The 24,982-nt window shown below is 41.0% G+C and overlaps 2 protein-coding genes across 2 annotated transcripts in view; one reads left to right on the top strand and one right to left on the bottom strand.

The window, feature by feature from the left end:
- HSF2BP (heat shock transcription factor 2 binding protein) overlaps positions 1-1,859 on the bottom strand; it is a 32,901-nt gene extending 31,042 nt beyond the window's left edge. The window contains 1 exon segment of the mRNA XM_030456252.1: positions 1,833-1,859. Within this exon segment, the coding sequence (XP_030312112.1) occupies positions 1,833-1,859 (27 nt within the window).
- A 298-nt stretch (positions 1,860-2,157) lies between these two features.
- RRP1B (ribosomal RNA processing 1B) lies at positions 2,158-24,576 on the top strand. The gene is given in 26 exon segments (XM_030452974.1): positions 2,158-2,608; positions 5,248-5,261; positions 5,263-5,305; positions 5,308-5,330; positions 6,047-6,107; positions 6,805-6,890; positions 7,978-8,039; position 8,912; positions 10,147-10,208; positions 10,210-10,253; positions 10,511-10,528; positions 11,724-11,790; positions 12,340-12,392; positions 12,395-12,483; positions 12,485-12,503; positions 13,052-13,146; positions 13,931-14,028; positions 14,529-14,548; positions 15,042-15,070; positions 15,072-15,123; positions 15,126-15,206; positions 15,908-16,576; positions 16,579-16,649; positions 19,260-19,406; positions 20,128-20,194; positions 21,290-24,576. Coding segments are annotated over 26 exon segments (2,295 nt in total). The 5' UTR covers positions 2,158-2,475; the 3' UTR covers positions 21,481-24,576.
- Positions 24,577-24,982: the final 406 nt, after the last annotated feature.

Genomic DNA, 24,982 nt, shown 5'->3' on the forward strand with positions numbered 1-24,982 from the left:
AGAAAGATTTTACTTTCAACTTCATTTGCACACTCCAGGCTGCCTTTAGGAAGTGATTATGGAAGAGTCAGCATGGCTAAGTTACACCACATTATATGACTGAAAAAAAATACAACTCATTTATGTCTCAAGGAAGTATGGATAAGCACGTGGCAACAGGACTCTATGGGAAAATACCATATGCATATAAACAAACAGGAAGGACAAAGAGACAATTAATATTGATCAAAATTACTGAGCACAATTTGCTAGAGGCATAAACATAGCTCTATTCCCTAGCAGAAGCTAAATTCAAACAAAATACATAGGATCATACAATTAGTTTAGTTGGAAAAGACCTTTTAAGACCAAGTCCAGCCACCAACCCAGCAACACTACTGTCAAGTCTACCACTAAACCACACCCCTGAGCTCTACATCTACGTGTCTTTTTAATACCTCCAGGACAGCTCCCTGGGAATCCTGTTCCGGTGCCTAGTAACTTTCAGTGAACACCTTTTTCCTAACATCCATAATAAACCTTCCCTGGCTCAGCTTGAGGCTGTTTCCTCGTCACATCACTTTGTTATTTGGGAGAAGAGGCCGGCACCCACACTAATGAAGTAGTGGGATCGAGAGATGAAATACATAGTAAGACCATACTCCATTTTTAGTATCACTGTGAACAAAGATCGTTGCAATAGTGCAAACAGACAAGTTTTATTTCCTCTGGTTAATCTACGTCATCTCCTCAGTTTCCACAATATGCTAAGAGCCTATAAAACGTGTAACAGTAGCTTTCAGCCCAGCCCCTTACAGTCATGGGGGCGACTGGATGCAAGAATTTTGACCCTGGCCCTCATAGACCTCTGGTGCAGCAGTCAAACCTCTCAGCTGTGTATAGAATCATAGAATTGGCTGGGTTGGAAGGAACCTCAGAGATCATCAAGTCCAACCCTTGAACCACCGTTGCGGTTGCTAGACCATGGCACTGAGTGCCCAATCCAGTCTCTTTTTAAATAGCTCCAGGGACGGAGAATCCACTACTTCCCTGGGCAGCCCATTCCAATGCTGGATCACTCCTCTCCGTAAAGAAATTCTTTCTATGTCCAACCTAAACTTCCCCCAGCACAACTTAAGACCAATGCCCTCTTGTCTTGTTGAAAGTCGTCTGGCAAAAGAGCCAACACCCCCTGGCTACAGCCTCCTTTCAGGGAGTTGAAGAGAGTGATGAGGTCTCCCCTGAGCTCCTCTTCTCCAGGCTGAACAGCCCCAGCTCTCTCAGCCTCTCCTCATAGGGTCTGTGCTCGAGTCCTTCACCAGCCTGGCTGCCCTCCTAAGGTGTACCTCAGCTCACGGCCTGCACCACGACTCCCCCTTCCCTGACAGGCCGGGGACCAACTCGGGCAGAGATCCCAGCAGCCCCACTCTCTCCCAGCCCTACCCAGCCCCTGCGAGTAATTCCTCACGCATAGCAGCCTCACAAACCCACGCCGCGGCCAAGAGCCCCCTCAGAGCCGCAGCCCCGGACAGGAAGGAACCCTCAAAGGCCGAGCTCCTGCGTGTCTGCACCGCCTTCTCTGTCTTCCCCCGGCGGCACAGAACCCGCCATCACACACAACCCCACTCAGGGACCCGCCAGGCCCAGCGGGCAGCACGCAAGCCCCAACACCCTCCGCCTTCTTCCCTCTGGAGACTCGACCTCCGCAACAGTGTCCCAGACCCTCGAACCCCAAGCACCCCTCAGACCTCGGGGCGGCAAAGGGCGGTGAGGAAGGAAAGAAGGGAGGGAGGGAGGGAGGGCGGGTCCAGGGTAGGGGTGGGGAAGGGGGGCGGTTGCGCCGCGCGCGCTACCTGCGCGTGGCCAGCGCAGCGCCACATGGCGCCCAACCCCTGCCGGCGGCAGCCTCGCGGCACTAAGGGAGAGAGGGCGGGAAGGGCAACACTGGCCCCGCCCCCCATGCGTGGCCACGCCCACTCCGCCGACCGGAGGGGCGGGGCCTAAAGGCGGCGGGTGCTCCCTGGTCTCCGGGTGATCCTCGCTCTTCCGGCTGCCCCGGGAACCGAGCGGCTCTCTGTAGGGACGGGCTGAGGCGTGAGCCGGCTTCTAGGGTGGGGGAAAAGTGGGTGCAGAGCTGTGGGGAGCTGGAGACCGGCCCTGCTGCGGTGTCAGCGGAGCGGGGGTGACGCGAGGTCCGTGGGCAGCGGGGGAGGCCCAGGGAGCCTTCGGGTGTCTCCCCTTGGCGGGTCTTGTCCCGGTGGTAACCGTAAACCCTCAGGCTTAGGAAGGCACCGGGAGGATGCTACCGCGGTACCTTCAGCGCCCACCTCGGCTCCGACACCGCCTCGGCGCCTGCGCTTTGATGACGCAACGAGCCAACGCCGGGGCTGTCGGTGACGCCATCGAGCAGCGCCCGGCCGTGCGCAGCGCGGAGGGCCCGGGACGGATCGGTCCCGGAGGGGAAAGGAGAGTCCGAGACCGGTCCGGGGTTTGACCATGGCTCCCGCCGCCGTGCAGCCGCCGGAGATCCAGTTCGCGCAGCGGCTGGCCGCCAACGAGAAGCGCATCCGGGACCGCGCCGTGAAGAAGCTGCGGAGATACATCAGCGTCCGGACCCAGCGCCCGGACGGTAAGGCCCGGCACAGCGCGGCACGGCACAGCGGGGCTCTGCCGGGGGTCGGTTGGGTTGGCGGGGCTGTAGCGGCGGGGCCCGCGATGGGTCCGGGGCGATCAGCGGCGCGGGTGAAGCGGCAGTGCCGGCGGCGGCTGTGGGGTGGGGAAGCACGTGTGGCGGGGAGCAGGGACCGCCTCCTGCCCTCGGCCCCGGACCGACACCGGGGGACTGCACCCGCGGGTCTCCATGGGTCTTTCTTTGTCGTCTTTGCCTTCGTTTTTCTTACCCTGTTTGTGTTTTTTTCACTTTTATCTTAATAGTTTATCGCAGAACGTCATTAGCCCTTAGCGGGGGGAGGGCCTTTCGGATCCTCACCACGCCGCGGTGGGCACGGGCAAACCGGGCACGGCGGTGGCTCGAAGGGGCGAGGGTCTCGGGAGGATCTGCTTGGGCCGGGAGGGTTTTCTGGCAGCCCTAATATGGTTGGGATCGGAGCAGTGTAGCTCATTCCTGGAATAGGACGCAAATAATCCCACTGGCCCGAAGGGAACCCCCCCGGTGTATGGATCTGTCTTGAAGATTATCTAGAATAGGGAAACATTGCATCAGTGGTTCGTTATAAACCTCAAAATAGCAGAATCCCAAACAAAAAAATGCTAATAAAGTCCTGCATTGATAGCCACTCTTCAGTGTGTGGTTGTAGCATTCAGAATCCAAGTTTCCACATTGTACTTAGGGTCACAGTTATAATCCAAGTAATAAAATCCAAAATCTTTCTCTAGGTAAAGAATCATAGAATCATAGAATCGGATGGGTTTGGAAGGACCTCAGAGATCATCAAGTCCAACCCTTGATCCACTCCTGCTGCAGTTACCAGACCATGGCACTGAGTGCCACATCCAGTCTCTTTTTAAATATCTCCAGGACGGAGAATCCACTACTTCCCTGGGCGCCCCATTCCAATGCTTGATCACCCTCTCTGTAAAGAAATTCTTTCTAATATCTAACCTAAAACTTCCCCCTGGCACAACTTAAGACCATGTCCTCTTGTCTTGCTGAGAGTTTGCCTGGGAAAAGAGACCCAACCCCCCCTGGCTACACCCCTTTCAGGGAGCTGTAGAGAAGCGAAGAAGGCCTTCAGTTTTGCTGTGGCTGCTAAATTATAGTAGATTCAGGTTCAAGATAATATTGCTTGAATTATTATTTGCCAGCTGTGGATGGCAAGGCACATAAGTGGGAAACCTGATCTTTTGAGTGACTTGGATAAGAAAACTTGCTTCCGAAGCATCTTGATAAGGATCCTTTATCAAATGGACAAAGGAATAGCTAGGACATTTTTTAAAAACCCTCTATGTATGAAAAGTAGCACCCCTGAAGTCTGTGTTCCCCAAACAGTGAAGAACTCTTAATGCAGCCTTTGCAGGTAGCAGCTGATGCACTCGGTGTCAGATGGCTCTGTAGAGTCAGTGCTGGGTGTGAGGTTAAGCATGCTTCTCACTGCTATGTATGTAGGAGATCATTGCTAATAACAAATGTTACTAATTTTAATATTTCAGTGAATATTAAATCAGTGATTCAGACTGATTCATAGTTAAATAATACTGACAAATCTAAGCTTATTTAATAATTAATACCTTGATATTGCTAGACATTGTAGCATTTGGCATGTTTTCCTGTACGAAGCTCCACTTTTTTTCTTTTTATCAGCCATGACTGTAGATGATTTAACAATGTGTACTAATTTTTTGTTTGAGTGGGGAATGGTGCAGTAGTGATAACTGCTTCAAAATTATTTGTCCCAGGAAGAGGTACTCAATTTAGATCTAGTACTCAGTCTCAGGCTTTTTGATCAGCAGACCCTGAAAATTTTTTCAAAACTGACAGTGATCTCTTCAGAGCAAATCTGCACTTCCTCATGATGATTAGCTTTTACCCGTTATTTTTCTTGAAATTACTTGAGAGTACTTAATAGTCCCACAGTTTGAAAATAGATGCAGTAGGTTTATTGTATCTGCCTTGTAACAGTATTCCGTTATAATTTTACTTCTCAGAAGTGTATTTGATGTAATGAATAGTCCCCTTTTTACAATGTTCTTGGGACAACTATTGCTGGGTAATTTTTTTTTTTATTTTATGCTTAGTAATTTGTCTTCTATAAATGGTGGAATTTTGACGAGAATGGAATTTCTATATGTTAATAGAGAAACATTCTTTGCTGTTAAAATTCAAGACACTGTTCCTCAAGACTAACTTGGGGAAATATTTTCATTATAGCTGCTCAGACTATTTGATTATGTATTTTAATTTCAAAATAATTTTGTTGACTGTTAAAGGCTTACTTTGTCAAAACAAGCCTCTACTAAGGAGCAAAAACTATTGGTGAGGGATAGGGGTTATTAAAAAAAAAAAACACTTGTCAGTTATGTATTAGGATTTGCACACATCACTGCTGTTACAAATTTAGAATATGATGCCCTCATTAAAATATATTTCAGACTTGCTGCTAAAAATATGCCAGAGGGATGTATCAGAACTGTCTTAGAATTCATCTCATTTGTTACTTCTTTGAAGAAAACAAAGGAACAGAGGGAACCCTATGTAAACATTTTGGTGAAAATGTGAGACTTCATTTCATTCAGATCTCTGTATTGTAGGTGGCTTCAGCCAGGGACGAACTGCTGAAAATATGGAAAGGCCTGTTCTATTGTATGTGGATCAGGATAAACCTCTGCTACAGGTATAGTAACTTTTGTTTATATTTGCTTTAGTGGTGGGTCCTTCTAAAATACATTGTAGGGACATAAAAATGTAGAATGGTGAAAAATTAGTGAGTTTTGCTCACCTTTCACCCTCCAGCCCCCTTCTGCTTTAGGTGTGGCATATGCAGGAGAGGTGCAGTGAGTGTAGCTCGCTGATCCTCACCACATGAGCAGAAGCATAAATGCATCATGTTTGGAGTCACCCTCTGAATGGCAGGTGTAGCTGCTTCCAAAACATGACTGAAATATCTACTATAGCGCAGTGTGGAGTTAAAAGCACCAGCAGGTTGCCCTTAGCTGCAGCAACAGTTTTTGAAATCTTCCTTTAGCTTTGTTTCACACTTCCTTCTCTTTTGTGTAGTTTGGTAGCACCTCCTCTTCTGCTAATGACTACTTTTGGCTAAGACTTCTTTTGGCTACTACCAGTTTGTCTCCATCTTACAGAAGATTCCAATTTTGGAGTACCAGATCTTAGTAACCTCATTTAATCAGTAACTTGATACCCTCGAATCTTCTGTTACAACTGACTGAATCCCAGTGGAAGGATAACTGCATACTAAAGCTGCTCTGAAGATAATACTTTTCATTTTGAGGATTGTTTTCATGATACTGATACTTCTTGCTGTTTTCTGGTGCATGTTGAGTGAGGAGCTCAAGCTCTGAAATGTGCTATCCTATGTTTGTTAACTTTTAGGACAGAAACTTGCAAGCAATATCTCACAGTCTTATCCACGTGATTCAGAATACAGAGGCTCGTAAGTACTATTTAATTACCTAATGCTTTGTAAGTACTTCATCTTTGAAATTTTTGAGGCCACTACTAACAGTGGCAGAATAAAGCAGACAGATACAGGCACTGGTTTTATTTTTTCAATTTTCATTTTGTCCACCTGCTGTGTCATTGCATTAAGAGAGCATGAGATGCAATTGATTCCTGGTTGTTGCAGGGGAGGAGTTTGTATCTCCATGGTTAAAGGTGAGACTTTGCAGAGTGGGCAGAAGCAGCAAAATTGTCCCCTTCTGTTGAAATTCTGCATTTACTTATTTTGTGTATTTTCAACTCAAACCCAACCTTGTGTCATGAGCTGTTAAGCACCCTACTATTCAAGATGCCCTTGAAAGAGTGCTCAATCAATGCCAACCATATGCATGGGCAGAAAGTGAGTGCAGAGTGGGTATTTTGCTCTAACTTTGTGTATATAACACAAAAATAGATAAGTACAAAGCTGTCCCTATAATTACACTTTCCATTAAAAGTAGCTGTGTTTTTTCCTCTGTTGTTCTGAAGTTTGACTTGTCCCTTTAGCTGTCTCAAGTGCATCTTCCCATAGCTCTTTCCCTGTTACTAGGCTAATCCCTAGGGAAATGCATCACTTTCTCATGTTAAAGAGGTTAGCAAAGCAAACTATTGTGCCAGACATGCAGATAGGTCTTTTTCTTACTGTCTTACAGGACACCTGTTCATTCAGACATTTTGGCAAACTATGAACCGTGAGTGGAATGGGATAGACAATCTGCGCCTTGATAAGTACTACATGGTAAGGACTCTCTTGTAGATATTTTTGGCAAGAAAAGATGTGGTGGTGGTGATGTGCTGGAAGGCAGCGTTGTCTGCACATGTGTTTATGTATATTGTAAGAGAAAACAAGTGACAAGTCTTGATGCATTACAAGAGATACTTGTTTTAAAGGCTTTCACTCACTACTACAAATCTAAAAGTCATAATGGTTTTTGTTGGGCCTGCAGGTCCTTTATTGTTTGCCTTGCTCTATACAGGAGTGAAGTTTTCTCCTTGATTTCTGTATGGGAAATAGATGCTAGGTCAAGAGGAACTCAGCATCACTTATTTAGATCAGACTGTTTAAATACTGTTTGATGAGTCTGAAAGAACCCTGACCTTTCCATCACTAAAGTATCTACCTGTGGTACAGTCAGCTATCAGAATTCTTTCTATAGGAAACACTGTTTAAAACAATAGTAAAATTTGGACAAGAGAAGAATCTTAGAAGACCTTCCTCTGAAAGTAACAAACTATGTTAATTCAGAGGCACATTCAGTGGTTGTTTTTTGTTTCTCAGTGTTAGCAGGTGTTTCAGTAAGTGAATTGTTTGAGACAGTTTCATGTAGCTGTTTTACATATGTGTGTCCAATGCAATTTTCCAGGTAAATCAAATCAGATCCATGGGATGTTAGGGGTTGGAAATCGTCTAGTTTCAGAGCAGTTTCACCTAGACTAGGTGTCAAAGGATGGCATCCAGGCAGGATTTGGTATTACTGTTATCATCTATCTCTATTGTCTTCAGTTAAGCTGTGGGATTTTTTTTAAGATTTGTCAGCATTTAATAAAGAGATAAGTGATGGAAGCACGAGAAAGTTGTGTAGTAGAAAAGGCCATGGATTTTTCTGGGCTTAGTAATATGAAAATAGTTTATTGTCTTTTGAGCTTCGCAGCATCCTCCTATTGCTTGACATGATAGCTAACCTGTCAAAAATGTTTATTTAAGGAAGCTTTCCATCTTGTGCTACAAAGAGGTTTACTAAGAAGTCTATTCATATTAAAGTCACAGTAGCTCCTTTATCCTGTTTTCATGAGCAGTGTGTATAACAACTTTTTTACTTTTGCAGCTAATGCGTATGATTTTGAGGCAGTCCTTTGAAGTGCTGAAAAGAAATGATTGGGATGAAAGGTAAGCAGATCTCTGAATGTAGTTGCATCGTTAAAAAAGTTGCCCAATTTTACCTTTATCAAATAAATTTTCATTTAATTAATCCTTTTTCTCCACAGATGGCACAGTTATGAAGCCTTAACACTAAGGCTTATTTGTTCTCTAGGTGGCTTTCAATGTGTAGTTCAGAAACAAAGTTAGGTGTTACACTTCGTTGAAGTTAAATACACACCTGCCATAAATAACTCTCACATTCACCTAAACCAGGTAGTGGTGTGTTTCACAGAAAGATTTAAGAAAGTAATTTCATGTATGCTTATGGAGAACCTAAACGAAGGGAGCATGTCATGTAATATTCCAAGCACCTGTGAAATCTGAGATCTCCAAATTTTTAATGGAGTTTGCTAAAGGTGACTGATGTAGCCAGACTTACCAATGGAATACCAACCATGGAGAGATTAGACAGGGAACCTGCATACAGAAATGCAGACAAGCAGGTGGTTTTGGTTGTGTTGGTTTCTGATGGACTGTAACTTTATTAATTTTTTTATTTTACTGTGTTTAATCATGGTGACTTGTTTTTTGATAAGACAGAACTTAATTGTAAACTGGCTTCTTGTTTATCTTAAGCATCAGTGGGTTTGGTTTCTTCCATATTCTATCAAGCTGCAAGCAGTTGCAGTCATCTTGCTGTGTTCAGAGCTCTTGTGCCATTTCTATGGTTTCTCTCTCTTGCCTTCTGAAATGTTGAATGCATACAGGCATGTTTTTGTAGAAATAAAAAGGACTGCAGAGCTCACTTAGTACATACCCTGTGTTCTATCTTAGTTTCATGTTGGGTAAATGCCCGTGAGTTTGAAGAGATTAAAATGGTCCTTGACAAGAACAGAAAGTGTGGGAAGAGGTTTGATGAAGCCAAGACCTTCTTCCCCACACATATTCTCATGGCAGAGACACAGTCCACCCCAGACCAAATTTCTGACAGGGTTTCTTAGGAAAGGTTTTTGCCTCCCTTTTTCCAGCTTCACTAGGATGGCTTGGAGGCCCTTCACCAGGAGAGGAGGCAGTGTGAGGAAGAGAGGACTGGGATTCCTTTTTTTTTGCAGAGTGAGGGAAGCTCAAGAGCTGCCTTTCCCTCCTAGGTGGAGCCTAGAAGCTGCCCAGCATGAATTTTATTTCTATTTTTCTTTTAAAATGGTTTGAAGAAAGGAACTAAAATAATGTTTATGGGTTTAGAATGCTTTAAATTCGCTTTGGAACTGGAAACATTTGTTCTGGACAAACTGCAGGAGGCCACACAAAGCACCGGATGAGGCAGCGTGGTAATACAAAGCTTTACTTTCTCAAACAATATGGAAAGAAAAGCAAACAAAGTCCCAAGTGCTGCTTTGATGCAGCAAATGACAATATGTCTCTCTGAGCCATGTCAATCCAGCAATATTTGTTAGCCTTCCAGAAGGTGGTAACTGAGCAGAGCCACAGTCCTTCTTGTAGACAGCTTCTGTCATATTCTGGTCTGAGCTGTTGGGATAATGATTTTATGCCTAGTTTAGTCCTCAGCCTGTTCTTTAGTGTAATTGTTTTGTTCTAAGTGACAGTGGGATAACATGTTTAGGTAAATTCTGTGCAATTGAAATGAGTTAGAGAAAGATAGGTAATAAATTTTAAGCATTAAGTGTGCACCAAAATTAAAATGGTCCCCATGGAAACAGAAGGGTGCAAGGTGTTGCCCATCGAGGATGGATGTGATAGCTGTGTCTTTGGGAATCCATACTCAATGGCAAGATCACTCCTCCTACTCATCAATCACATGGCATATAAACCTCAGCCCAAAATTAAAGTGGTGAACTTCAAAATTTTGATTTCCACTGGTAGCAAACTGCGTTGAAATGAATTGTCTGATGCTACAAATCATCTAGACTCTAACAGGAGTTATAATTATGGAAGGAATTTTTTAGATGTCATAAGATGAGAAATTGGTCACTGGTTTATTCTTATGTGTGAACAGGCCATCATAAATAACTTGTAAAACTGCAACAGCTAGAGTTTAGTTTCAAAGCAAATAGAATCTGAGCAGTTAATTATTAATTTCTTTGTTCTGCTTTCTTCTCTCTTCTTTTTTTTTCAGTCTATTGAACCATTCCTGCAGCTACTAATGAAAGAAGTTATGGACCCAGACAGCCATGCTCCACTGGATAAAGTTTCATTTCATTGATATATATCTGGATGAATTGGGCTAAAGTTGTGCAAGGAGGTTAGAGAACATACATTGACATTTCTTCTGATTAACTGTTAACTGTTGCATAAAGCATTTTATAAGATATATTTTTTTCAGTTACTTATGTTTAAACAGTTTTAAGTGTAAATAGTGATACTGAATAAGCATGAAGGCAAGTGACTTACTACAAGTTATGCTTTTCATTTTGCCCATGGTTTGGTGTAGATAGTGAAAATGTATTAGTTTCTCTCAAGTTCCTGAGTACTGCTTCAAGCTCAGGGTGGAAGCAGTGATAGAAAATTTGGCAACTATTCTCACTTGTTTGTTGCAACAGAAGGAGTTAGCATCTTTCCCTTGTGTGGACACATTTGCCAGTCTTCGCTTTTGCAAAAACTGACATAAGCCAGCTCTTGTCTGATTGTGTAATACACCTAAAGAGAGGAGGAAAGTGAGCTTTCAGAGTTGTCTCTTACTTGCTTATGGTTGGCTTCAAACACTGCTGCGTGTGCATTGAGCCATATAACTTCTACATCCAGTTTGTTCATTGTGCTGATGATACCTGTCTTTCTCTGCCATGTACTGCTGTTTCAGTCGACCTTGATTTTGGTTGATATTACAGTGGTGCAGAGTTTTGCATCAGCTGAAAGGCTGTTACTTGCAGCTGTCACTGCTGAACTTCTTCCAAGGAGTCCATATCCTCTGCTGCTGTGCCACAGCGAGCTGCCCACTGCCCCACACTTAGCTCCAGCCTTCTGCACGTTTACCTTCTCTTGTTTCTGGCATCTGGTACAGCTCTTTGCAATGGACTGAGCTGTTAAAATTTTTCCATTTGTATTCTTTGTAGTCAGTACTGAAGGAAAACCTGCCTGCAGCTTTTATGGTGCTGGATTGTGGAGTGTGAGAGAGAAATGAACAAAAGAAGTGCCTGCACCTGGAACCCACATAATTTCTGCAGCTCCAACAAAACCCTGATTCCATGGCTAACCACTCACAGGAAGCACAGGGAGTTAGTCCCATAGGCTACTTCACATCACAGCTAATATTCATAAATTGAATTTAGGGAAGAGTATTTATCTGTAGTACAACTGTAGGCTGGCAGTGTTTTGATCCAGGTGGGCCAGTTCAGAGAAATCCCGGTCTTATTCAATGTCTGCTACAGACCACTTTGGCTGTTTGTCAAAGAACATTACTTAAATTTTCTCTGCCTTATGTTTCCATATCTAAAATGAGAAGCTAATTATATTTCTGTATTCAGTAGACTGAAGCCTGTAAACCAGTTAATATTTTTATAATATTTCCAGGGAATACATGGGAATTAGTGGTAGCAGTGGTAACAAAAAGTCACTGGGTACTCCTGTCAGTTGAATTAGTATTACAAAAGACTTAGACTTGAGCTCTTACAGAAGCACCCCCTATACCAAACATTCAAGGAATTCGAGTGTATACATAGAATATTAATGTACTAATTATTTTCTTTATAATTGTACAGCTCACAGCAGACCAGAATCTCAAGTTCATTGAACCTTTCTGCAAAATTGCTGCCAAATCAAAGGAGTAAGTTTAATGACGGGATAAATATTTTTTAAGAATTAAGAAATTCTGCATATACCACTCTACATGGTAATAAAGTGATTGAAAAAGAGCCATGATATAACTTCAGAATATAGAGAAACAAGTATGTTGTACTTACAATGTACACAGTCATTTGAGGATAATTTATGTTTATCAAATATATAGATAATTTTTTTGTATTTATGAGAAATATATTAACCCCTGTTGATTCGGTTTGCCTGTTTGTCCTTTTTTTTTTTTTAATCATGCCTAGAACAGCTGAGCTGGATAGATTCTTTGTTATTGCAGTGTAATATAGAGCAGTGTATAAACACAGAGACATATAAGAGGAGAATGTTGGCAGGATGCTATTTGGATTAAAGGACTGCTATTTAGGAAGCAAAAGGTTCAATTCATCTGGAGAACAAGATGCTCTTCCTCTTTTTTACCCATTATCCTGATGTCCCTCAAATTTCCATTTTTTTTTAATGTGAGAGAGGAAGTTGTGGATGCTTCTGCCTTTTGACTCACTCCTTCTTTCTTGTAACACAGTCGATGTGTGCTGCATGCTGTAGCCACTGGTATCTTTGAGATGATTGTGGATCAGTCCCCTATGCCATTGAGGACCTAATGAAAGAACTGGAGAGCAAGGGTGATGAGGAGGATGTGTCAGACGAAAGAGAAACAGGAAAACGAGGAGGGGCTTAAAACCAAAGGTAAGGAGGAAGTTCTAAATGGCCTTAGGAACACTTGCTAGGTTTTAAAAATAGATTTCTGAGAATACATTTCTCTTCTGAACCAGTCAAACATGTGGTCAGGGTGTTGTAAGGACGGTTGTATTTTCCTCTCTTCAGTTGTGGTTGCCAAAAGAACCTACCACAAAAAATCAGTGGTCTCTCTAAAACCAGGCAGTATCAGCCTTCTACAGAAGTGCTAGTGGATAACCCAGCCTGGCTTTTGGCTCCTAGATGTCCTGATCCTTTTGAAGAGGAGATTTTGGCATTCTGTGCGAGTTGTTGATAGACAAAAAAAAAATTTATTAGGAAGGTTTTCAATCCAGGTATACTCTATTGTGTAGGCAATTTTTTTAAAGGGGTTCAAAAAATGCCAGTTTTGTATTGCGTAATGGTCATATAAAATAGTTAAACAGTAAAGGCTTACAAGATAGTGTGAAGAAAAATGAACCTGATCTTTAGTCTAAGAGAGCAGTGCATGCTATCTCATTTTTACAAGCTAAACATTTTCAGTCTTTTCTTTATAGGAGCAGACAGATGTTTGTCAAGAAAAACGTCACAGAGCTCTGAAGAAACAGAGGATGTTTGTGAAAATTCTGATGATGGTATTGGAGCTGTTCTTCAGGTCTGTGGCTTGCTTGCTTTGTTATTGGTACTCCCCCTCTGTTTTCTCTTTTCCCATTCCTTTCAAGAGGTACAGAAGTAAAAGGTGTTAATTAGATAAACATATTAGAAAACTTCTGCTTTCCTGTTAAGTGATATTTATGTTATACATACTCTGTGAGTAGCTTGTAAGAGAATAAATCCATGTCTAAATTCTGAATTCTTCTTTCTTCTCTCCCCCATGCCTTTTTTTTACTGCTCCTCCCTTCCTGTTTCAAGAGTTCAAAAATGCATGGCAAAAGCCAAGTCACTGTGGGTGGTGAAGCAGTCAGCCTAGGTTTAATTGACAGTAAGAGAAAAAGCAATGGATGATGGGAAAAACAGGAGAGAGGGTAGTATGTTGCAATTTGGGATTATTTTTTTACTTGCTTCCAGTGTAGTGCAGTGGTTTTTGACAGATCAATCAAACAGAAATGCAGGAAGACATGCTTTACACATCTGTGGCTTTTAAGCAAGAATTAGGACATTACACACTTTAAATCTGGTATTTGGCTAAATATTTTAAATATTTTTAAATATTCCAGCCTGAGTTCAGCTGTTCTGTTAATGAAGCAACCATCTGTAAAAGTTTGTATGCATGTGTAAAGGAGATGTAAATTTTAACAGAGAAAATACTTTGGGTTTAAAGGAAGTGCCTGTTTAAAAGATGTGTATGCTACTTGAAGGTTTGATAATGTGAGTCATACTGGTTTATCTTGTATGAATAAGCTAAGTAAGAAAAGCTGTATCATGCTCTCTTCCAACAGTTTGATTATAAGGCTGTTGCTGACAAACTCTTTGAACTGGCAAGCAAGAAAAATACACCTTCCCTTAACAGAAAGCGTCTGTACAAGCTGGTCAAAAAGTGAGTTCTTTGAAATACACCTTGCATGTGGCAACTTGTCCTAAACAACTTTTGTTTTGCTTTCTTCCCATCATCACTTGTCCTATTGACAGTGTCACAAGGGCAGGCTTGTCCTCACAGCCTGGTTAACGTGCATAAAGTGCCTGTAGCCTGAGCTGCTGTTCCTCATTGGTACTTAGGCAACTGGCAGCTGACTGAGGTGACATTGGGTGGATTTGTGCTGCAGGATGTGACATTAGATTGTGTGTGATGCAAATTAGATTTATGTGACAAGTGTTAAATTGCTCCTTCTTGATACTTTCCAGTGAGTTGGTTAGAGATTTTGGATTTCTGAGGCAGATTTCTTAAGGAATGAGCTCTTTGTAACTTCCTGTGTCAAAAACATTCCTATTTTGACAAACCCAGAATAAGTAGAGTGACACCATGCTGCTATTGTTGGTTTTGGTACTAAACCAGTAATACTGTTTTGTTTTTCCTTCTCCCTTCCTCCCTGCCTCCAGGTTCCATGACTTAGCAGAAGGTAAGGACCAAGCAGCGTGCAGTGACAGTAGTTTCTTTCCATTAAAGGATACATCATTTTTCCATACAATGTGTATTGCAAATCTTTTTATTTTGTTTTGTTTTGGTTTGTTTTTTTCTGGGGTTTTTTGTTTGTTTTTGTTTTTTTGTTGGTTTGGGGTTTGTTGGTTTGGGTATTTTTTAATCTGTATTTCAAGAGTTGGGGGTTTTATGGGGTTTTTTAAAAACTCATTAAGACACATTACACATTTTGATGAGATGGACAAATCCCTTCACAATTTAAGCACCCTGTAGTTTGTCCTTATATAAAATATATTTATTTTTACTTAAAGAAACAGGAATCACTCATATAATTTTCTTCAGGGTTGAGTGGGGAACAGTAAGTTATGCTGTGTGTGAACAGCATAATGTATGTGAACAGTGGTATATGAACATGACTGTTCACAGAAATAGAACTGTTAATTTTCAGATACCTTATGCTTCTTCCTCAACAGGAATCTTCCCCCAAGATTTTCCTGAAGAAAGTTTCTACAGATGAAGAGGATGATGAATTCAGTAGGGGAAGACGAAAGAAAAAGCTGTCAAGCCTTGGGAGAAAAACAAGTTGGAAAGAGAAAAAGGTAAGGCAGGATGAATCTTTGGAAGAGAGACAATCTGCAGTCACCTGTGTAATTGGGCAAAGTTTCAGACACAAGGTGTTCTGAATAAGGCAAAAATTGTTGTTCAGGGTATGCTCAGGATTTGTATCATGTTGTGATGATGGCTTAATGTGAAATTAAGGTCTCTTTTAAAGTGGGAGGAATTGCCTTACTAATTTTGGGGTAAACCACTTTAAAAATTTTCAGTCAAAGCAGAATTTGGAAGCAGTTCTTTTCATTGCTCCATTAAGCAGTTCCGTTTACTGTACCAATAAACGTTCCAGTCTGAATTTTTAGTAAGATGACTTTTAGAATATAGGAATTTGGGATTGTTTCTGGGAAGGTGAAGAGACTTGCTGAGAACCACATATGAATGTCTAGTATCAGCTTATATGGAAGTGGCAGAAACCCAGTAATATCCAAAATACCTCACAAACTACCAAACCCCAAGTTGCCATTCTAATAGGCTTAATAGATGGGCAGTAACAACTTTTACTACCACAAGGAATGGCTTAAATGACAAGATGTGATCAGCAAAATGTTAATTAGGCCCTGCACCAGAGGAATACAATGTTCTGACCAACTGTAACAATCAAATTATTATGCTGATAACAGGCAAATGGTATGCCTGTTTTAAAAGAAAAAAAAAATTGAACTCAGTTGTTTTAAATACCTTTGTGTTTCACGTGTGTTATATGCCATTCTCTTTGGGGTGGATTTAGAAGATGAACAAGAGCTGTCAAGTGCAAAGGAGGCATCAGTTCCCCAGAAGAAGAGGAAAAAGGGGAAGAAGAGGGATGGCCGAAGTGCTGATTCTGGAACAGTTGGTGGAAATGGTGAGGAGGGAGTAGCTGAAACATCTGGATCGAATCTTTTTAGCCATGGGAAAGTGCCAGAAAGTAGTAAGGAAAGGAAAAAAAGGAAACTGCTATTAAATGAGGCAAATGAGACCACAAACTTAGCAACTGACACCAGAGAAAATCACATTATCTCTGCGCAGAACAGTCTGACTGATGCAGAACAGAGTACAAAGAGCCAATTGAAGAGAATTAATCCAAAAGTGAAAAATGTTCCTGTAAAACCCACATCTCAGAATGGACCAGCTCCTGACTGTGCAGCAGAAAATGTTAGCACATCTGTGACACCATTAACACCAAAGGTTGTGAAAAAGAGACAGAAAGCAGAGGTTGCCTTAGTGAATGGGGATACCCTTTCGCAGCAGACAGACATCAAACCCAGCAAGGAGGGCTTGCTGGGGACCCTGTCAGGAGGTACAGACTCTAAATCTCTGTCCTCCAGAAAAGTCAAATTGAAGACAAAGACAAAGACAGTTGGTTTGGAAGAGATGAAAATCTCCAGCCAGAAAGCAGCAACCTTGAAGAAGAAGAGAAAGTAAAAGAGGTGCTGAATTCTCTTGAAGCCAATGGAGCCCTGGAGACTGTGTGCAAGAAGAGCAGGAACGGGGTACGTACATCATTTGTTTTTCTACCTTCATGAACTGCTGGGCTCATTTTCACATTTGCCTTTAGTTTGCTGAGTTTGGGGCTTTCATGGGCAGGCTGCATACTATTATCATAATGTATTGTCACCAAAAAGTCAGTTCTCCAGAAATTTACACCCACTGCCAATGATCTTACACCCTCCTGTGCAATGCCTTTAAAGCCTGTACCAGCCATGCAGCTGTTAAGAACTCATAATTATCTGAAACTCGATTTGTTAGAATATGGGATTGTCCAGTTCTCTTTTTTTTTTTTTTTTCCTTTCCTTTTCCTCTCCTTTTCTTTTTGGTCCCTGGGTTAAGTACTGTTTGCATTGGGTCTCTGGTTGAGCTTACAGCTTCTTCACAGAAGGCATATTTTGGCAAAAGAATGAGAATGGGAAGATGGAACATCCCTTTTTCAACAGCAGACGTACACAGATTAATGTAAGCTCCTTGTGAAATTGCCTACAGCATTCCAATAGTGGCTTGTTTTGCTAGCTTACTTCTCCATCTTAAGCAAACTTAATGTAGTATGGGGAAAGTATTAGAAGAAAAAGTGAACTGAGAATATGACACTAATGTTGATTTCTACTTACTTCCTGCGTGTATGTCACCCTAACACTTCTAGAGGTTCAGTTATTTTATTAGAAGTTGGGTTGACAGTCTCACTTTGCAAAGAAAATTCATAAAGCTTACATAAATTCCAGAATACAGAACAACTCTGTCCTCCTTTGAGTTAAAAGTATGTATTACAAGCTAGCCTACCAGCTCACCTCTGTTTGACTTTAAGTTTGAAAATGTATGATTAGTTAAATACTGCAGCTTCATAGATGAACTTGATATAATCCCTCAGCCCTTCAAGGGAATGAAAATACATGTTGAAACATTGCTGGAATAGTATTAAAATAGCTTGACGTTTTCTATTTTTTTATGATAAAGCAGTGAGAGAGAAGAACCAAAACATTTCTCTCTCCACTGCATGCAAACAGCATTTTTCTCACTGCAGTAGGAACTGTTGCCTAAATATTCCATGTTGTGTGCCTCATTGTTCCTTCTGGAGGAAAGCTTAGTTTCTAAGAAAATAGAAATATGCCATTCTCCATTCACAAATCTTGGCAGCAGCTGACCAGCCAGTTTGGAGACCTGCAATAGGTTCAGGATGAAATTCCTATGAGCTTCTTGGAAATTAGTTGTTGGCACAAATGAGTATGGCCACTGAGGAAAGGAAGCATCCATGCTGCTGCCTTGCTGACCAGTCAGTGCACAGGCTAGCTGGCCACTCTCCCCACATGTAATACCAGAGAAACTACAGCATTTGCTGTTTCTTGCCCATTCTATTTCAGCTGTGTGTCTGTGTGTGTGTAGAGTGGGAGTGAGGAGATGGAGATAAAGAGAGAAGTGTGGGAGTTGAGTCAGGAGAAGAATGAGGGTATTGGTATAAGAAAGAAGAGAGCAGGGTGAAGCTAAAATACACAAATGTGGAGGAAAAGAGGCTTTGATAATTTTGTTTTCATTGCTTGAGGAAAATAACATGTTGTTTTATTTCCTGGTTTTGGTTATGTAATACTGGTCTTGTGCCCAGAAATCATTAGGGGTGTGTTTTAGTTCTTGATTTCAAAGACAACATACACCTTCAAAAAATTAGTTCCAAATATCAGGATGGAGGAGAAGGAATAAAAACAGAAAAGTTCAGCATTATTTCACAGTTGTCTCCAGAATTCAGAAAGCTCTGAAAGACTTGTAGCTCTTTCACTTTATGTGAAGCGTATTTGCAGATTGGAAGAGGACATATTCCTTGGGCACTTTCCACAGCAGAGCTGTGAACTGCTTTTGGAATTTCACATCAGTAGGTTGACGTGCAGCTTAACTGGACTTCCCCTCACAGTAGTCCACAGATACCTGAGGTCCATAGGCAACAGGTTGGGAAGCTCTGGAGCAATGCACTTCATTAGTGGCATTGCCAGTACAGGTCCTAAGAATTGCCTTGTGTTGGAGAGAAGGATTGTTTGAAATGGCAATCCTCAGTTCAAATTTGAGGCAGCAAACTAGAAGCAATGCACAATAGCTGGATTTCTGAGAGTACAGTCAGACTTCATACTCCACTTTATTTTCATTGAAGTCTCCATCTTAGCCTGAAGCTTGGGTTGTTCGTTGGTTGAATATTTTATCCACCCAGAGGTACAACAGAAGAGATTTTGCTTAAGTGTGAGAGTCAAACAGAAGTCAGCGTTTGTGTGCAGGAGAGCTGGGTGGATTTTAAAACAGCCTCAAGCACATGATTAAAGTAACTTTGTACTCTGACAGGTCAGGCAAACAAATTACAAGCTCTTCCTTCTTTGCTTTGCAACAACCTTCCTATTTCAGCACAGAGCCTACTTCTACTTCAGTTTTCAGTCATGCTTCACTGCAAAACTAACTCCTGAGCGTTAACCATGATGATTAGATTATACGAGTACCAACTAGGTATTAGAGCTGTGGCAGTATTTACAGAAACCCTGTGTGGTAAGCTCTGACCACTGCTCACTGTACTAGGTATAGTTCACTACAGTGCTTTTGTACTGAGAGCCTTTTTTTTTCCTTTTCTTCCCTTATAGGAAAGCAGCACTGATCTATCAGGGTTAAAGAAAAAGAAAGCAAAGCCAGGAAGTGATTTTGTAAAATTTGAAAAATCAACTTTACCAAAGCCAGTATTCTTCAGGAAAGCCAGAAGCACTATCTCTTCCAGCAGACCATCCATGCAGGTAATGTGATCTTGGAGATGGCAGCTGAGTCTGGGCACAGGTCTCTTCCCAAGCCACCTGCTGTAACAGAGGACATGACCACACTCATGCTGTTTTTTTCCACTCTGCCTTAGTCTTCTAACACAGGCAGATAAAACTGGAAATGCCATTGCAATTCCTTATAGGTAGTTATACATGACTTCGGAGTTTCAGAAAATGAATTGTAGGCATCTTAAAATCTCTTCTCCCTTTTGCCCTCTGCTTTAAAAAAAAAAATCTTGTTCTAAGGTCACCATTCTGAACCTACTGATTTCATGAAAAAATAAAAGTCTAAACTGACTTTCATTCTTGCTAAGGGAGTTTGAGCCTCCATTGCTTCCCACTTGAGGCTGGCAACAGTACAGAGCTTCAAAAGACTGCTCTTTCCTAAACCTTTCTACCATATAATAGCCCTCTTTGCACCTTGAGAGTTGTGTGCAGTGGGGTCAGTGTATTTAATGTACAAATATCTTGTTTGTTGTTAAATTACATAATGATGTTAAGGAGGGTATGTAATTTCTCTACAAATGGCTAGGAAACTAGTGCTGTCTTAGCAGGGGTCAGTGCTAGAGGATTGGGGAGTTCTAAGTCAAATGAAGGATGTATGCTGCATTGCATTGATTTTGATGAGTTAAAGGTATAAGAAGTTGTAGCATTGCCTCAGAAATCTTAATTTATATCATGTCTTTATTTTACTTTATAGCTGAACAAGCTGCAGTCGTCCAGCTCCAAAAAGGTCACATTTGGCTTGAATAAAAACATGACTGCTGGTGAGTCTACTACATCTGTGTGTCTCCACAGTCTCTCTTGTAGCCAAGGAAAGGAGGAAACTAGGTGTTGACACACATCTACTCTCTCCACTTCTCTGGAATAGAATGATTCTGATCAATTTTTGTTTCAGTATTTGCATATAGGTTATGAATCATCCTGAAGTTTCTGTCCTGTTTTAGGACATTTGGCCCAGCAGCTAGACTTGCATTCCAGGGTACTGCATTACTGGCTGGAAGATAGAATATAGATATAGATAGAGAACAGTGCAGCAGTGATAGCCTGTCCTTCCTGAGCTGCCTGTTCTGTTCTCCTGGGGAAACACCTGCACTTCACAAGCTTCATTGCTCACTTCTGTTTTCCAGCACAAAGGTGCTGATATGCTCCTGAGTTTGGGCTGTTTAATCATGGAATTTCACTTTTATCTTGGCTGCTGGTAGTTTATTAATGGTAATGAGAAGATAAATGTCAGTTCCCTTCTGGATTCCACATGTAAGCAGACAGTGGTTTTTTTCCCTGTTAAATAAATGTCTTGCTCCATAATATAAAAGTTTATTCCATGTATTCATTTAGCTATTTTTTTTAACTCTGAGGCCAGGTTTGAAAAGAGAATGGTGGGTTTAGATGAATGTGTTGTATGTTAATATAACACAGCTGCACAAAGAGGAGAAAATGCATACCTACCAGCAGAAAGGGTAACAAAGTCTCTAGAGCAGTACTGTTTTAACAGTCAGAATAAAGCCACTTCTTACCCATCATCGTCTTTTAAACTGAAGTGTGGTTTTCTTCAGGATAGCTATAATACTTGTTACTGATTAATAAATAGTCCTGGAGTCTCCAGTGCTCTGTGAAGCTATGGGGAATGGTTCACAGCCTCTGTATGGATTGCAGCAGACCCTGTTTCCAAAGGCATTCTGCTAAAGTGTTTCACCACCATCTCTCCATTTTTTTGCAAAGTCTTAGGCTTCCAATCCTTACTGATAGACATAAGGACCTAAGGCAGATTTACAGCATTGAGCAGTTCTGCAATCAGTTGACAGGCCTATTTATTCCAGGAGCTGTGTTTCTTTTAATTTGTGATTTTTTTTTTTCAACAGAGTTTAAAAAGACAGACAAAAGTATATTAGTGAGCCCAGAAGGACCCTCACGTGTGGCTTTCAATCCTGAACAGAAGCCCCATCATGGGGTGCTGAAGTCACCCACAGGTACTCCTGCAGGAGAGCCTCAAGTGAAGAAACCATTTAATACATCAGCTAAGAAGAGACCAATTGCTACGGACTTATTTTAAACCAACAGATGTGGCCTAATTTTGTACAGGACATTTTGCTAACCTAGAATGTTCTCTGGAGGCTTTTTGAAGTTCTTTATTTTTTTAAGTTAATACAGATTGTATATACAAAATTCTGATTGTGACCTAGGTCATTGCTATTTTGACACCCCTTCAGCTGTATCTCAAAATACTTGTTTGTGTATTTACAGAAAAGAAACAAAATCCAATTTCTGCTCAGGTTTGGTCTACAATATGTCACTCATGAGAGACTTGTTCCTTTAATTAGGGGATGTTCAGGGTTTGATTGTTGCCATGATTTTTTTTGAGCCAGTTTAAGAAAAGTTGGACTTCATGCTGTTCAACTGACTTACATTGGACAGAGCTTAAAATGGAAAAGACAACATAGATTTTAAACCTTCTGTGGTTGTTCATGTGTTTTAAAATTTTACCCCATAATTTTTCATGTGTCATCTTTGGCATCCTGTTAATTCTTCTTCTGGAAATAGTGATTACCTCATCTCTCTGCATAACAGCAGGACTTGGGTAGCTGTACAGACAGCAAGCAAGCTTTCCCTGGGATAAGGAATGCCTGGCTGCCCAAGTGGTCAGTGTTGCAAATAAACCTTCACAGCTGGTTGCCTGCTAAGTTGAGTACAGTCACCACATTGTTTTCAGTAACACAAGTGCCAAAGCTGGCTTAAACTTGTCATGTTGTAAGCTGGCTTCTTCTCTTTATTGTAACTGAAATAATGCTCTTGCATGGGAGAAATCTTTGATGTTTCCAGGTCATTTCAGCACCCCACTGCTGTCTTTCTGAAGGTCTGACAAGACTCCAGGATATCTTCTTTAGCAGCTGGTGTTGCCACATTTTACTAAACTCAGATCTCATTCAGTGAATGAACCTCTGGTTGTCCTAAAGTGAGCTAGATGAGTGTAGTACATCTTTGATGAGAACACACATCTCTCTCTAAAAGCTTTGGTGCCTCTCAGAACAGGGTAAAACTGTACGGCCCAGGCAAATCGGTTTTGGTTTTGATGTAGAATCTGAAGAGTTCCCTCTGCAGCATTTCCTCGCATTAAGTTGGATATTTTATTATTATTTTGCATGTTTTGTTTTTTCTTTTCTTTATTGGTGAAGAATGAGGTGTATTTTTGTGAAAAGGGGAACTGTGAGCAAGGGGAGAGGAAATTAAAAACTTCTTTGATACGGTTGAAAGATTTGACTTCTCTCTTTGGAAGTTATGCTTATGTGAACAAGGCACATATACTCTTATCATCAGAGCTCAGCTTCAAAGCACACAACCTGGTGCCAAAGCAAAGCTATTGATGAAGTTTCTCACCAGTTACTTCTGTGATCCTGTCAGAGAGAGGGCAAGCCTGCTTCCTTACCATGTATTATAACTGGTAAACATTTAGCTACTGCAGCCTGCAAAATTAAATTTTGTGGCATAATTTCTTTGCACAGTTCAGTAGTACTTTTTATGAGTCTTTGATGCTGACTGTCCTCAGCCAGATTGCTCCTCAAAAGAGACTGGATTGAAACTGCTCTTTCATAGCTCATCTAGAATTTCTTTTATATACTTGTGTACTGGCAGATTGCTGGCTGGTCTGTTACTCCATTCTAATCCGTGCCAGTTTTTCCACTAAGTTTGTGTCAATCCATGGTTTGTGGTGCTGCAATGGAAGTGTTAGAAAGTAATGGGTTTTTGAAGCACTGAATTTCATTTGATTTAGTTTTAGTTTGTATTGGCTCAACTGATGAGTAAAGAACTCTGGAGAATACATCAGATAAAATTAATATTTGCTGTTTGAGCAGTTACTGTTCAGTTGTTTAAAAAAACAATTCATTGTATATTACCATAATGCTTTTTTTTTTTTTTTTTTTTGCAAGATGGTGGTAGGTAGGAAGGATTGAACAAAGACTGTCTGATATATTGTACTGTTTATTTCGTACTGTGGATGAGAAGTCTTTTGTGGAATAAGCTTAAAAGCAGTTGTATGTGCTTAGTTGTTGGTGCATTAGTTTGAAGATGCCATATTCCTCCAAGGAATAAAGATGCAAACAGTCAGTAGGGAGATCAGATGTGCACAGAAAAATCCAGGACACATTTGGGTTTGATTTTGTTCTTAATACATGTAACCTATTTTAGAAATGAAGTTAAATGGTTGTCTGGATCTTTTTCTTTTGCTTGTGGATCCATTAAACCTGTTGCTTATTCAAATATTTTGTTGCCCACAGTGCTAACTGGAAAGGTCAGAAATGGCAGTCAGTTTTTTTATCAAAAACTTCAGTGATGTGATTGCTTGTTGGGATTCATGCCTAACCCATCTGTGCCATGAAACTGGTGGAATGTTTTGTAAATATATGTATGTGGTGTGTGTTGTCTTCAGTGGTCTGGATTTTTATTTAGGACAACTTCACAAAAAAACCCCACTGTCGCTGAGGTTCAGTTAACATTGTGTTAAATTTGAGTATGTTACACAATGTTTGGATAATGACAATTACAATAAATAATGGGGGGGGGGAGAAAAAAGGAGAAATAAATGTACATCTAGGATACCCACTGCACAGACACAATGGTACTATATGGAGAGATGTATTGGTAGGAAAAGAGAAAAGAAAAAACTCATCTGACCAGTTTGTCACTTCATAGGTTTTTTCATAGTGTTATTCCAACTTGGCAGCTTCCAATTGTTCTGTGAGTCAAAGTAAGTTTATGTGGCGTACCTTTTAAAGCACAGTATTTTGTAATGGTTGTCTCTGTTTTTCTTACAGATCTGATCAAAGTTGTGTTTCCCAAGCTCTAATAATTGATAATTCCTTACAGCTTCAAGAGAACTCAAAAGCACAAAATTATTTCGGCGAGGCAGAAAGCTGAAATTATATTTAAGTTGCTGGCTGTGTGGGATTTTTTAGAGTCTGTCAAATCTTGCAAAGCAGAAAGTGGCCTTTTTGTCTTTTATTTCCTGTGCTTAAACTTCATTACAGGTAGGAAAAAAAATCCATGTGTCATTTTATGTACCTCTGCAACAGCATTGTTATTACAAACACAGTGTTTAAGAATTATATCATTTATTCTAGTCCAATAAAACATCTTTTTTGTGGCTATTGTATTTTGGGTAATCTGTAAATTTGGGGGGTGGGAGATCAGAGGGTGGCTTCCAGGGGACACTTGAAAGTATGAAGGATGTTGTCTTTGCATGCATGCGATCTCTAATATTTTTTTGGTTTTATAAAATAACCAAAACTGATGAAGACTCATGTTCATCAGAAATGAGTAGGGTTCTGACAGCAGATGCCTGCTCATACACCTTGAGCTTCTCGCACACAGTCAATTGGCAATTGAACTAAAACGTGGCAGCAAGTGCATGTAATTGTGCAGGTGCCAGAATAGGTAAGAGATGCACACTCTGAACAATGTTTCTGTGTTCATTAGTAGTAGCACACCACATATATTTACATACATACCTACATAAATGTATTTATATATGCAAAAATATGTACAGATCCTTCACGGAG

Source organism: Calypte anna, chromosome 1 (genome assembly GCF_003957555.1).
Source record: "Calypte anna isolate BGI_N300 chromosome 1, bCalAnn1_v1.p, whole genome shotgun sequence".
NCBI lineage: Eukaryota > Metazoa > Chordata > Aves > Apodiformes > Trochilidae > Calypte > Calypte anna.